We start from the raw sequence: 13,876 nt of genomic DNA on the forward strand, positions 1-13,876 counted from the left end.
TTACACCTCACTGCCAACTAGCGTTTCGGAAGTGTTAATGCAGCCCAACAGAGACAGCGCGCAGAAGTATAAATGCACAGCCACACGCGTTGCCTGCGCCGTGGGTTACGCCGGTCACCTGACGCAGAAGTATAAATCAGGCTTTAGGAGGCCATGATGGACAGAGGCCAGTGGGCAGAATTGGCCAGGATGCCGGGGTTAAACCCCTACTCTTTTTCGAAGGACATCCTGGGATTTTTAATGAGCACAGAGAGTCGGGACATCGGTTTAACATCTCATCCGAAAGACGGTGCTCACTGAGCAGTATAGAGTCCCCGTCACTATACTGGGGCCTACACAGACCGCAGGTTGGGCGCCCCCTGCTGGCCTCACTAACACCACTTCCGGCAGCAACCTAGCTTTCCCATGTGGTCTCCCATCCAGGTACTGACCGGGTGCAGCCCTGCTTAGCTTCAGTGGGCGACCATGTGAGAGTTGCAGAGAGCTAGCTGCCTGCAGGATGTTTACTTTTCCTTGTTGACTGTGTGTGTGTGTGTGTTCAGACAGCAGAGATCGGCATGACGGAGAGTGTGGGCGACAGCGGCCTGCGTTTCGAGATCTGGTTTCGACGCAGGAAAACTCAGGACACCTTCATCCTGCAGGCCGCATCCGCTGAGGTGAAGAGCGTCTGGACCGGCGTCATCGGGAAGATCCTGTGGAGACAAGCTCTGCGAAACAGAGGTCAGAGAACACACTCAGCTGAAAGAGACCGAAAATCAGCTCTCATGCATTCTCTAATTCAGACAAATGCACTAGGCCTAATGTTTATTTGTTTTCTGCATCACAACCCCAAGATTGAATTATTGCAGAACTTACATCTACATGTATGCCTATGAGTGGTGCGGTACGGGCAAAGAGCTTAGAATGACCATTGCAACAGCAGCGCCCAGCAACAGCCCTGCATTCCACCATTTTGGAGTGAAAGTGATCGGCCGCCCAATGGATCTCATTACTGTCGCGATGGCAAGCAGCTGCTTTGTTTTTTATTTATTTATTTAAAAAGCGCATTAAAGCTGAGATACAACCTGAAAGACGACAATACAACACTTACTATCACAATCATCAGCACTTTTAATAGTTTATTTTACAGACTTATAATATGCTGCTGTTCTAATGGAGTTTTCATTCTAAAATGGCCACCGTGCCCTCTAGTGGCTGTTTCCCAAATTACACTAGAGTGTCGCCTCTTGGTCATTCTAAGCTCTTTGGTACGGGTCACCTTTATCAGGCTTGTGTCTTCACTGCCAAAGGGTACCAATGGTGGTGGTGTACAGAAAGTTTCAGTCGACGTCATTCTCACTGGAGGAAATGTCTACAGTAAAGTTCACATATCATAAGAGAAGCACTTCTCACAACACAGAGGCTTTATACACATAAATACTTGTGTATAAATGTTCATTACTAACCTTACTATGAACATGAGTTGATTATAACTGCAGATTAATGACAGTGTGAAATAGCCTACTGTAACGTCTGCGATTATAGAAAATAAATAAATAAATGAACATATATGAACACATACAGCCCCTTACAGTCTCCGATATGTTACCAATTACAGAAAAACTACACACAGCAGACATTTAGTCCTTATTTGGATTCAAAAACAACACACAGCATATAGCCCACAGTGCAAACCTCTCATCTGTGTCTGTAATCTTCAGCAGCACATGTAGCCTCTGTTAGAGAGTCATTCCATCATTCTGACTCCAGAACAGTCCAGAAGGTGATGATAATAGTTAAACATGGCAGTTTGTTCATGTTTTAGGTTACTGAAAGAATCATTTGCTCTTTTGTTTTTTCGCGCTTCACTCTCGCGCTTGTCTGTTTCTGAAAGGATCGGATGTCAGAAGCCCTTCAATAATCTTGCACGTGTTATTATTATCAGCTCAAGAAGTTCCTTATTTCAAACATAGATGCATGGCGAGCGCAAGCGAACACTCTAGAGAAAGCGAAACCGCTCAAGCTTATAGACGGCCTCATAAACAACAACAGGACACGACAGATTGTGATCTTCTGGGTTCAAGTCGACCATGGCTCGTTATTATTTGTATATATTATTACGATGTAATGTCTTGGCCAGGGGCATTGCTAGACATAAAGATCTACTGGATCTACTGGATCAATTCCCCCCCTCAAAAAAAAAAAAAAGTAAACAAAAATAAATAAATAAATAATTATAAAAAATAATTACAAAAAATATTGTACATTTACATGAATAAATAAATTTAAATTATAAACATTTAAATGAAATTATATAGACAATTCTATAGAATACAAAAAAAGTTGTTTTATGGAATTGTCTGCTGTTTTAGACTTGATACGTGGCAGAGAATTAGCTTTATTAAGTTTTACCTCCCTGACTCGTCATCACTACTTTTTGCTTTATACAAAAAAAAAAAAATCTACCAGGAAGCATGCTTGGTAAAGATCACCATCAGATTATTTAAACTTTAGTTTTGTCGACTTGCAAAACTCACTGCGTGCCGACACCTCCACATAAAAGTCTGTTAATGCCGGTATTGTGTTAACAACCGGGACTCGCACTTGTAGAAGAGCAGTGTGTCAGGGTTCAGCAGGAGTAGTGTTTGGCTTTTTCTGCGCACATGCAGAGATGCGTCAGTTTGCTTTCTAATTAAACTACATTGCTTTCGCCAGCGTTGGTTCAGTTGCGCATAGAATAACGTCTTTATTCGGGGATTACCACTCTTAATAAATACACTTGCATATGAGGTAAGTCGTATCTCAAAGCATTTACTGGGGCACTGGCGATTTTGAGTCTAGGGACACCCAAAAAAATCTGCTTAATTTAAAAAAGACTATTGTAAAAAAGCTATAACCCGGAAATGGTATAAAGAAGAGCAACCAACTAAAGATGAATAGTTCAAAATTATACCAGAAGTTAAGGAAATTGAAAAAATGACACATGCACTTTTATTACAATTAGAGACCTTTGAGAAGAAATGGAGTAAATGGCTGGCTTTCTCCTCAACGACAATATAATTATTTATAATTGAACATTTACATAATTCTAGAGGTTATGTATCATTATGAAACTATGTTTGGCAAACTTTTATTATGTTTAATTTCATACTTATTTATTTATTTATTTTTATGAGGTCAATTTAATATTTTTATACATGTATGTATATGGATATACATGTGTGGAATGGATGTACACATTTTTTTCCCCACTGGTAATGTGTTCCTAAAAAATCTAAAAAAAATTAATAAAAAAAAAGACTATTAAAGACGGTCTGTTTATATACAAATGTGTAATTATTTAAAGTAACCTAATAATAATAATAATAATAATAATAACAATTATTATTGTTGCTGTTGTTGATAATTTGTTTGATTTAATAAAATAGTTTTTGCTATTAACATTTTTCATCTTCTTAATTGGGCATTTTTTCATGAATTATTTGATATGCCTAATTTGTTGAGCAGTCAGTCTGCTGATTCTCTTTATTTTGAAAACTCACATTTAAAACTAAATAAATTGTCTAGGATAGAAATTATTATTAAATTAATATTTTAATTTCAGTACATTTAAATCCATCTAAAAGCTTAAGTTTACACAATATTCTATTACTTTTATAATGCACTATTAATTTACTTTTAATTTGTTTAAATAAATAACTATTCATACTGCTCATTTACATCCTTTTTCAAACAATTCATTATAAGTAACAAGTAATCTGTTCCTCAGAGTCATTTCTTTGTAAATCTGAATTTATTTATTTCATTCATTTATTTTCATTTCGGCTTAGTCCCTTTATATATATCTGGGGTTGCCACAGCGGAATATACCAGCATGTTTTACGCAGCAGATGCCTTTCCAGCTGCAACCCATCACTGGAAAACACCCATGCACACTCATTCTCACTACAGACAGTTTAGCTTACCCAATTCCCCCATAGCGCATGTGTTTGGACATCTGGGGGAAACCGGAGCACCCGGAGGAAACCCACGCCAACATGGGGAGAACATGCAAACTCCACACAGAAATGCCAACTGACCCAGCCGAGGCTCGAACCAGTGACCTTCTTGCTGCGAGGCGATCTTGCTACCCACTGTGCCACTGAGCTGCCCAATTTATTTATTTATTTATTTGTGCTAAACCTTCACACCTGCAGTAATGTCATTTCTTATAAGAATCATTTGAAGCATCAAGGAGGCTTTTTTTTTGCAGATTAGTTTTTAACCAGACAAAGCAAAGCCACACATGAGCAGAAACGTGTGTGTGGACATGTGCGTATGTGTGCTTGCATGTGTGTGTGTGTGTGTTTCCAGTGCTGTGGTCTCACTGTGAGCCGCTTTTGTCTCGTGGTTATTCTTAAAAGCTAGAAATGTGTTGCATTAGAAACTGTTGTGGAGAAGCGCTGTGGTATTAAAGCCTGTTCCTGTGAGTGTTTGCTGCTGTGCTGCTTGTGAACGACTGAGCCACGACTGTGCTCCAAATGATATTAATGTTTTCAAAGTGCACTGCGAAGGGAGCACAGTTGTAAACATGAAGATCGCTAAAACTGAACTGTAAACATACTTTGAAAGCAAATTACACCTAAGAGAGATGAGCTTAATGCTTTATTTTTAAATCATTCCAAGTGTAAATGTTAGAATGTTCTAAATGAATAGGGCATAGGGGGGATCACTCGGAATAGAACACAGCCAAGAACTATATTTCTAACTACAGCTCCAGAGGTGTAGTTGCGAGTGCTCAAGTTTGTGACGCAGTTTGTGAATGTTTGCTCGAGCGATGGATTTGGGAAACGCCAAATCAACAAACTATATTTGTAACGACGCAACTTACGACCTGAGTTAGCTAACGATAGTTTTCGGAAATGTACCCCAGCTTGTGAATGTTCTGGTTGTGTTGTGAATGTTTGCTGATGTTTAGCTTCTGAATGACGTTGTTGTGTTTTAATCAGAGCTGCGGATGCAGGAGATGGTGTCGATGGGAATCGGGAATAAACCATTCATGGACATCAAACCCAGCGATTCTGCCATCAGCGATCGAGCTGTTGACTACACCATGAAGAGCTCCGGTGAGATTCAGCAGCATCTACATCTTTATATAAACACCAGGGGCCTCATGTACGAAGACTTGCGTGGAAATCATACTAAAACATTTAAAAAGAAAAAAAAATTTCTAAAAAAAAATTGAAAAAAATACAGATGTGTGAAACACTGCGTACGCCGAATCACACACATATTTTCTTTGTACATCCAAATGAACGTGAAACTGAGCGCAACATGCACGAGCGCAAAACCCCTCCCTGCCTCCTCCCCCGTATGAATATGCTAATGACTCTACTTTGGCAAAACCCAACGAAAAAGCAACGGCAAAAGCAAGCGAGAAGAGAAACTTTGAACAGAATGTGAATTGGAGGTGCTGCTTTCGGAGGTAGACCGGATAAAAGCGGTGTTATTTGCAAGTTTCTCCTCCGAAATTAACAACAAAAGAAAAAATAGAGTGGGAGAGTTTAGCTGATGCGGTTAACACAGTTGGGTCTGAACATCGAACTGAGTGAATTAAAAAAGAAATAGTGTGATTTATATGTGTAAAATGTTGCAGCACCCCTAACAGTCTCAGTGGCGCAGCTCGTAAGACGCATGTTAACATGTTTTGACACGTTCGAGCATGAACTCGATTCGAATCCAGCGTTTGATGAACTCTTTCTTCTTTTTTACATATCAGATTTTGCCTACTATTTATCACGGGAAAGACAAGTAGGAATCATTAATAAGTCTATGCATCATATTTTATTTGCACATTTATTGAATGGAAATGTTTCTGATTCACGCATGCAAATTCATCTTCAGATAGTGTCTTTATAGCAATGTGTGTGCAGTAGATCGCTCAGATTACATTGGGAAAACAGGCGACCACTGCAAATTGTGCTTTAATGTTTAGCTGGTCAACTGTATGGTATGGAAACCTTATATACCTGCTAGATGAACCCGTCTCATACAGCTGCCATTGCAAGGCTCAGACACTTTGTAGAGAGCAATTTAACACAACTGCCTCTAGGAGTCGCCAATGGAAATAAAACAGACACGCACAAAAAATGTGCGTACGGCAGCCATGAAGTTGGCTTGGAGCTGCGCACATTCCCACGTTCAGTTCAGTTTTCCATGATGACAGTAAATAATATTAGACTAGATATTCTTCAAGACACTTTTTTTACAGCCTAAAGTGACATTTAAAGGCTTAACTAGGTTTATGTTCAATCCACTTCAACTTGTGAAAGCTATTTAGTTAACTTAATGGATTTGTGTTGGGACAACATGAAGGAATTGTGTTGAAGCCTGCCTTTTTACAGTGCTGAACCTCATGGCCTTAAAGGGTCATGAAACCCCCCCATTTCAGCAGGGTGTTTTCACACCTCTAGTTTGGAAAAAGTCAGGAAAGTGGGTGTGTCTAGCTCTGTTTGGGTGGGAGTGTCCAGGGAGGGAAAGAGGGAAGGATTTGAATAAAAATGGGAGTTTCCAGTTGGGCATGGGCTGATTTTCACCAAGGCAAAACAAACACACACGCAGGGGAGAAAGATAGTGTGTTTAATGACAAAGGAATATTTGATACCGCACGTCGTATAGACCTTTTTCATGGCTGCTGCATGGAGGGCGCCATAGCGACCAGCGTCTTCCGGTAGAATGCTAAAAACTTCCGTTTACAGCGTGTACAACTGGTCATTTGCTCTCCGAAAATGGGTTTCAATAACGTTTTTAATGGATAACAGTGTGTTTTGTGACACACAACTTAGAAATGTGTCTGTTAAAGCCGTTATAATCTGTCACATGTGGTTCAAGCGCGTCACAAATAAGAGAAAAACGTTCTCCTAGTTCACGTGTCTGCCGTCAGTGTGTGTGTGCGTTCCCGGCCTGTCAGCTGTTAGCTCAGCGGCTCTTTAACACACTCACACACACACACACATGCACACACAGAGAGACAGAGCAAACCAGAGTACTGGCATGAAACTTAACAGGTATGAAAGTCGTGCAATTTACAAAAACGAGCAATAAAAGTCTGTTATTGATCCTCTGCTGGCTGATTTGCTGTTCATTCTAATCGCGAGCCGTTTGTGTTTTATTTCGTGTGTTGTTTTCACCACGGTTTGTGTTTTTCTGTCATTTCGAAATGACACTAGCCTATTTTTTCACTCTGTCACAGTTATTAAATCAGTGTGTCAGTGGCACAGTACAGGCTACGTGTGTGTGTCAAACATTTTGGGCTGGTTATATATTTGAAATAAAGAGAAAATGTTGACTTTAGCGATGACGAGGCTTCATTTAAACTGCAGAAGATGCCGTCTGACAGCGAGGGGAAAACGCCTCACAGCAGCTGTTTTCCATCCTATTAGATGGCATTTCTTTAAATGATCAGTCCAGGAGATGCTGCTGATGGACAACAGTATTAGTTCAAAGAGGATAAAAGCAGGTAAAATAGATTAAAACTATCGTTTCAAAGCTGTCCAAATGTGACTGTTTACACGCATCAGCTGCCGACCGGAAGTTCTTCGCATTCTCCTTGCGCATACACGCAAAGCATAATGGGTAATTTTGCGTTTCCAGAAAAAGGTCTATAAGAGAAAAAAACCTCTGCATTTCTCTGTAACTCAGATCCACTCGGTAGATCAGAAACCTGTGTGTGTGTAGACGATCTTGTCACAAAATGCAGCGAAAATTAAACACGATGGTCGGCAATAGTTTGCTTGCAGTGTTCATGTGTTTTCACTCAGAGAGCAGCATTTACAGCAGATCTTTCAGCCCATAATATTGCAGTGATATTAACGTAAACTGAGTAACTTAGAAATCATTTTGACTCTGGTCTGTCTTTAAACACTGGAAGAGTACTGCTGACCATACTAACTATAACTTTGCCATCTGAATGAACAAAGAATCTGATCGCACACACTTACCAAATCTGTAGAGACAGGACAATCAACCCCAACTGGAGCCGCGTCTTTTTTAAAAGGAGACGAGCAGCAAATCCGGATTTCACAATGTCCAGATGCTCTTGTGTAAAAAATGTTCTGTACTAACGTATTTCTGCTGTGCGTCTCATGCACTGATCCACACGTGAGCTCAGCTGCGCTCTCATAGCTGGAAAATGAAAACAAAACCTTCACTGCAGCACATTATAAAAGCAACATTGACCACCCGTATCTCCAAACAATTCTTATTCTTTTCCCACTTGTTTTGGCAACACAACGTGTCGTCTCTCTGCCGTCTGAACACTGTTTCAGGTACAAACAGTCTTCAAAGCTAGCATGCATATTAATGAAGTTGCACCTCATACACAATAGAGCGCGCTGATTGGTTTGAACCAAGTCTTACTCATGAATGAATGCAGCACACTCAGGCCCCGTTTACACTAGTGCATTTTAGTTGTAAAACGGCGTTGTAGAATGAAAACGATCCGCGTCCACACTCGCGTTTTACCCAGCGTTTCTGAACAGCTCTCCGTCCACACCAAAACGCCGAAAACGCACATCACGTGACCACACACACACACTCTCAGGCAAGCGCTGCAGCCCATCTACCCAGATGAGAGCTGTGCTATTCGGACTTCTCATCAAGCATCTCCCGCTGGATCTAATCTCACTATATTTATTAAACGGGATATTTCATTCATCTTGTTGTCTTTATCTAACGACATATTCCCTGACTTTGGGCATTGGAATCTATTACTTGTTCTCAGGTAACGTGTTTTGGCTGAGCGCAAAGATAAGTTAATGATTAATGTAAGCACATACATTCTGTATATTGACTGATCGCTTGCCTTAATTTCCTATAATGGTTAAACTTATTGTATGTTACACTTTTATAATGGCCATTATCGATTATTAAAACTGATATTCAGCAAAAGAGAGGCTGTGTTTCGTATTTTCACTGAAATTGAAAGGAGGCAGTTGTTATCGGCTTTGTTTTGTTATAAATATCCACACAGTGAAGATGACGCTCATATATGCAGCACGACGCCTCAACATTTCTGCTGTCTGTTTAGTTGTTAATATTAAAATGAAAATAGGCAGTTCCTTAAATCATGTTTACATTTTATTGTTGAGAAAGTGAAACAACGTAGCCAGGGTGAAGTGAATGAAGTTATAAAGTACACTGTTCCCTTTGAAGATTTACCCGTGTCCTCGGTATAGTCTGCTTTCCATATCAAACTGAGAAGAAGAGACTGCAGCCTTGATCAAACTTGCGAAGTCTGAACTTACACAGAGAAGATGCAGGACTGAACTGTGTGTTAGGCAACTTAATATTGAGGAAAAGCCCCAATCAGAGAGGCGAATGTCTGCAGCCCCGCCTCCATTTTAGATGTCTCCGTTTTCTATCATCCACACTGAGACGGAGCAGCAGCATTTCAGAATGAAAACGGCCTCTCCAGCGTTTTCGAAACGCTCCGTTTTCGGCATCTGAGAACTCCGGCGTAGTGTGGACGGATGGCGTAACCGTAGCAAAACTTATGCGTTTTCAAAACCCATTAGTGTAAACAGGGCCTCAGAGATGTAATACAGTACTTCCAGGTACAGACGTCCAGTCTACATGCTGGAATACACGCTAAGATCTCATGACCGTGACGCAGCTTCAAAAATCCGCTTCAAACCGGAAGTACGAATTTGCTAGAAATAACGCAAAAACAACCAATTTTCACTTTTTAGTGAGATATATGTGTCCTAATAGTGTTTTTAGCAGTGTGGGACACATATACGACTGTCAGCAGCTCAAAACATGTGTTTTGGTGTTTCGTGACCCTTTAAAGGCTGATTTATACTCCTGCGTCAAACACCGGCGTATGCTACGGCGCTCACGCATAGCCATCGCCGTCGCTGACGTGCACCTCTCAAAAAATGTAACTACACGTCGCAACGACGCGTAGCGCAAGCTCTGTGATTGGTCGGCTTGGTAGCGCTGACGAGTCTGGGCGGGACCGAGAGCCGCACGAATGGTGCAAGCGATTGTTTACAAGTGTGGAGTCCCGTGAAGGAGCTCCGGATGGAAAGTTTTGTTATGTGTTTACCTCATAGTTAAAGTTGTTGCACGTCCGCCGGTTCCTGCCACAAAATGAGCGAGTCTGAGTCACTTGTACATCCCGGAAGTGTTCAGGAAAAGCAAAAAAACAGTGAAGAAACTCGACACTGAGGAACATTTACACCTCACTGCCAACTAGCGTTTCGGAAGTGTTAATGCAGACCAACAGAGACAGCGCGTAGAAGTATAAATGCACAGCCATGCGCGTTGCATGCGCCGTGGGTTACGCCGGTCACCTGACGCAGAAGTATAAATCAGGCTTAAGACTCATACCATCGTGTGAAATCAGAGGTGTTGGTCTCTTTGTCCTCTATGCTGGTGTATTATTATAATGAAAAGAGAAGCCTAGCAGGATGTGGCCTGATCTGATCTGATCTTCAGGATAAGGGTTCATTCAGAGCAGTGTTAATATATCGGTGCGTTCATTCATTACAGCGGATCACACTCCTGTACGGGCTTGTGTTCTGTCTGTCTGTGTGTGTGTGTGTGTGAGCTGTAGGAAATCTGTGATCTTCACGCATTAGATGTGGAAACACACGGGTTCAAAGGAGGACACACACACGCCCTCACAAAGAGAGTGTGTGTGCGTGTGACATATCAAGACACAAATGTGTGTAATGTGATGGATAGGACACAAGTATTATAGGAGGAAGTGAGTTATGAGGGCATGGCTGATGTGCTCATTTCTCTAAAAGCTTACACATCACAGAATTACACAGAGTTATTTTAGAGAGTAAAACTGCGCACAGTTCCTCTTATGGTTAGGTTAGGCTTAGGGTTGGGGGAAGGCCATGGAATGTCCCCACAATTCACAAGAAACAAACCTGTGTCGTGTGTGTTTGTAGGCCTTTAAATTCTCAAAAACAAACCTGTGTGTGTGTGTGTGTGTGTGTGTGTGTGTGTGTGTGTGTGTGTGTGTGTGTGTGTGTGTGTGTGTGTGTGTGTGTGTGTTTGTAGAGTCCTCACAATTCACAAAAACAAACCTGTGCGTGTGTGTGTTTGTAGAGTCCTCACAAATAACAAAAACAAACATGACGTGTGTGTGTTTGTAGAGTCCTCACAATCCACAAAAACATACCTGTGTGTGTTTTTGAAGTCCTCACAATTCACAAAAACAAACCTGTGCGTGTGTGTGTTTGTAGAGTCCTCACAAATAACAAAAACAAACATGTCGTGTGTGTGTTTGTAGAGTGCTCACAATTCACAAAAACAAACCTGTGTGTGTGTGTGTGTGTGTGTGTGTGTGTGTGTGTGTGTTTAGAGTCCTCACAATTCACAAAAACAAATCTCTTTCCGTGTGTGTGTAGATTCGAGGACGCGCACATCAATAGCGGTGTCTTCAGTGGATCACTCGACGCCGTTTAAGCGCCCTCACTCCACCATCTCCAACAGCAGCTCCTCGTCCTCCAGCAGCCAGTCGTCATCATCTCTGCTGAACCTCCATCCGTCCCATACCCACCCGGCACAGATCCACCCGTCCCACATCCACCCATCCCACATCCACCCGTCCCACTGGCCCTATGACTGCATCGAGGAGGACGAGCTGGAGCACGAATCCTCCATCCAGAACAGCATGAGTGAGTCCACTGCTTCAGCACACTACACTATTTAGATATACAGTGGGGGTAATAAGTATTGAACACCCCAGCAATTTTCCTAGTAAACATGTTTCTAAAGGTGCTGTTGACTTGAAATGTTGACCACAACAACTAAATGAATCCACATATGCAAAGAAAACAAATCTTATTAGTCTACAAATGAAGTTCTGTGTAATAAAATGAAATGACAAAGGATAAAGTATTGAACACATGAAGAAAGGGAGGTGTATTTGAGCAGTGAACGCCCAGACAGCAGCTGAAATCTCTCAGTAGTTCTTCAGCAAGCCTCTGCCCTCAGTGTAAATGAACATCAGCTGCTTCAGTCCAACATCTTCATTAGCAGGAGGAGGAAGAGCAAACCAGGGTGGACATTTCAGCAGGACAATAGCCACATTTGCACTATCGGGCCAGTGCGAGCAAGGGCTTTTATCGGGCCGAGCCAGGCCAATCACCCTGGAGGTTGAGTAGTGAGGCTGAAATCATGTCATGTTTCCACTGTCAGGCTAGTAGCTCGCAGCGTGTCACGCAAACCCCGCCCCCAGAACGTCCCCCAAATCAAACATCACACAACCCGCCCACTTCAGCGGGAATCAGGCAGATCAAGCACACCATCCCATCATCAGGAGAGCATTAAAATGAACAAAACTCGGTAATAACTCGGTTTGAAATGTATTTTATAACATCCTCATTTAGATAGACGTCGTCAAACATTCAGCCCAAATGCTCCGGAGAGACCTGAGACATCAATTTTTCTCTAGGCTATATGACACTTCATAGGACATGGGTGATTCCTCTTTATTTAAAGGGCCATGAAACTCCCTTGTTTCAGCAGGGTGTTTTCACACCTCTACTTTGGAAAAAGTCAGAAAAGTGGGCGTGTCCAGCTCAAGTGTGCCGCAAGCCTGTGTTTGAGTGAAGGTCTCGGCCGTTAGATCGCCCCCTGGAGGCTGGCTGCAGTACAAGTCATAAAGCCCGCCTCCTCCATGTTAATGAAGGAGACTTGAGCCCAAATAAAAAAATTATTACACTTGCAATAAAATATCCCGAAAGATGGTTCTGGTGGATTAAGGCACTGGTTATTGTGCTGAAATAGGTGCAGATCTTCATTTTTGTAAACAGTTTGTTTTTAGCAGTAATTTAATGCTGGGCGTGTCATCGTGATTGACAGCTGTGATTGACAGTTTCTCAAAGCAGCGCGTCTGAGCTTCGGCAGGAGACTGAAGTGTTATTATTCGATTTCTGTGTTATTTTACCATGACAAAATGAGTTCAGCAGTAAACTACAGTTTTTGACATACATGATCCTGGTGGAACACTGTTTATTCGCTAAGGTCAGGGCTTTTTTCGGGCTTTATTAGTTTGCTGATACACGCCTAACCACCCAGATAGCAAAATACACTCGGGCCAGTTCCGGCTAGATTCTCGCCTGCCGGAGACTTACCCCTCAGAGCTCAGACTGACTACCTCTGCTGGCTGGACCTACTCCGGATGCCTGGACTCACTGCCCGATTCCAGCCCGAGTCAATCGAGCCAGATGCGGCGGCCGAGCGAGCCGGCGCTGCCGCATGCGAGCCGGAATCAGCCCGCGACGCCGCGAGTAGGTTATGTGCTGCGGCCCGGAGCTGGCGCGATTGAATATATAAAACCCTCATATTTGTTAACGTTATTACATCCATTTGTGTTGATACGAAAGCAAACGCATGCTGAGAAGATCGAGGGGCGTGGTTGATTTTACATAAAGCGTTTGGTTGGAAGCTCGACTCGCGGCTCGACTCGCGGTTCCTCCTCTGGCTCCATCAGACAGTCCTTCTGCGCATGTCAAGGCTCCAATTTCAGCAGTCTTTTGCGACAGTTTGTGCCCGTCAAGCAGGCGTTTTGCCCTCAAGGCGTTCAATGGGAAAAGGGGCTGTCGCGTCGTCCATATTTTTTACAGTCATTGGTCCAGCTCTGCTTAGGGGGGAGTGTCGGAGGAACTAAAGTGGGATGGTGTGGGAGTGTCTATTTGGGCATGTGCGAGTTTCAGAGTCAAAACACACACACACACACACACACACACACACACACAGGAGAAAGAGATGGTGTTTAACCTACATGGACATCTGTAGTCTAATTATTTGCCAAATTATTAAATGGTGGACTTTAACTGCAGTTTGGCTCTTTCATTCAGGGAATTCATTCATGTCCCTTGCGACAAACGAGATA

General features: G+C 42.3%; 2 protein-coding genes across 13 annotated transcripts in view; both read left to right on the top strand.

Annotated features, from left to right (window-relative positions):
* The window catches only part of smpd5 (sphingomyelin phosphodiesterase 5), a 706,732-nt gene that overhangs the window by 385,572 nt on the left and 307,284 nt on the right, over nucleotides 1-13,876 (top strand). The window lies entirely within an intron of this gene.
* The window catches only part of plekhg4b (pleckstrin homology domain containing, family G (with RhoGef domain) member 4B), a 156,847-nt gene that overhangs the window by 122,391 nt on the left and 20,580 nt on the right, over nucleotides 1-13,876 (top strand). For all 12 annotated transcript variants that reach the window (XM_087284857.1, XM_087284860.1, XM_087284862.1 and 9 more), the window contains 3 exons: nucleotides 543-720; nucleotides 4,968-5,084; nucleotides 11,385-11,654. In XM_087284857.1, coding sequence (XP_087140983.1) covers nucleotides 543-720; nucleotides 4,968-5,084; nucleotides 11,385-11,654 — 565 coding nt within the window. The remainder of the gene's footprint in view (nucleotides 1-542; nucleotides 721-4,967; nucleotides 5,085-11,384; nucleotides 11,655-13,876) is intronic.

The sequence above is a fragment of the Danio rerio genome, chromosome 16 (assembly GCF_052040795.2).
Source record: "Danio rerio strain M-AB ecotype USA chromosome 16, GRCz13ab, whole genome shotgun sequence".
Taxonomy (NCBI): Eukaryota; Metazoa; Chordata; class Actinopteri; order Cypriniformes; family Danionidae; genus Danio; species Danio rerio.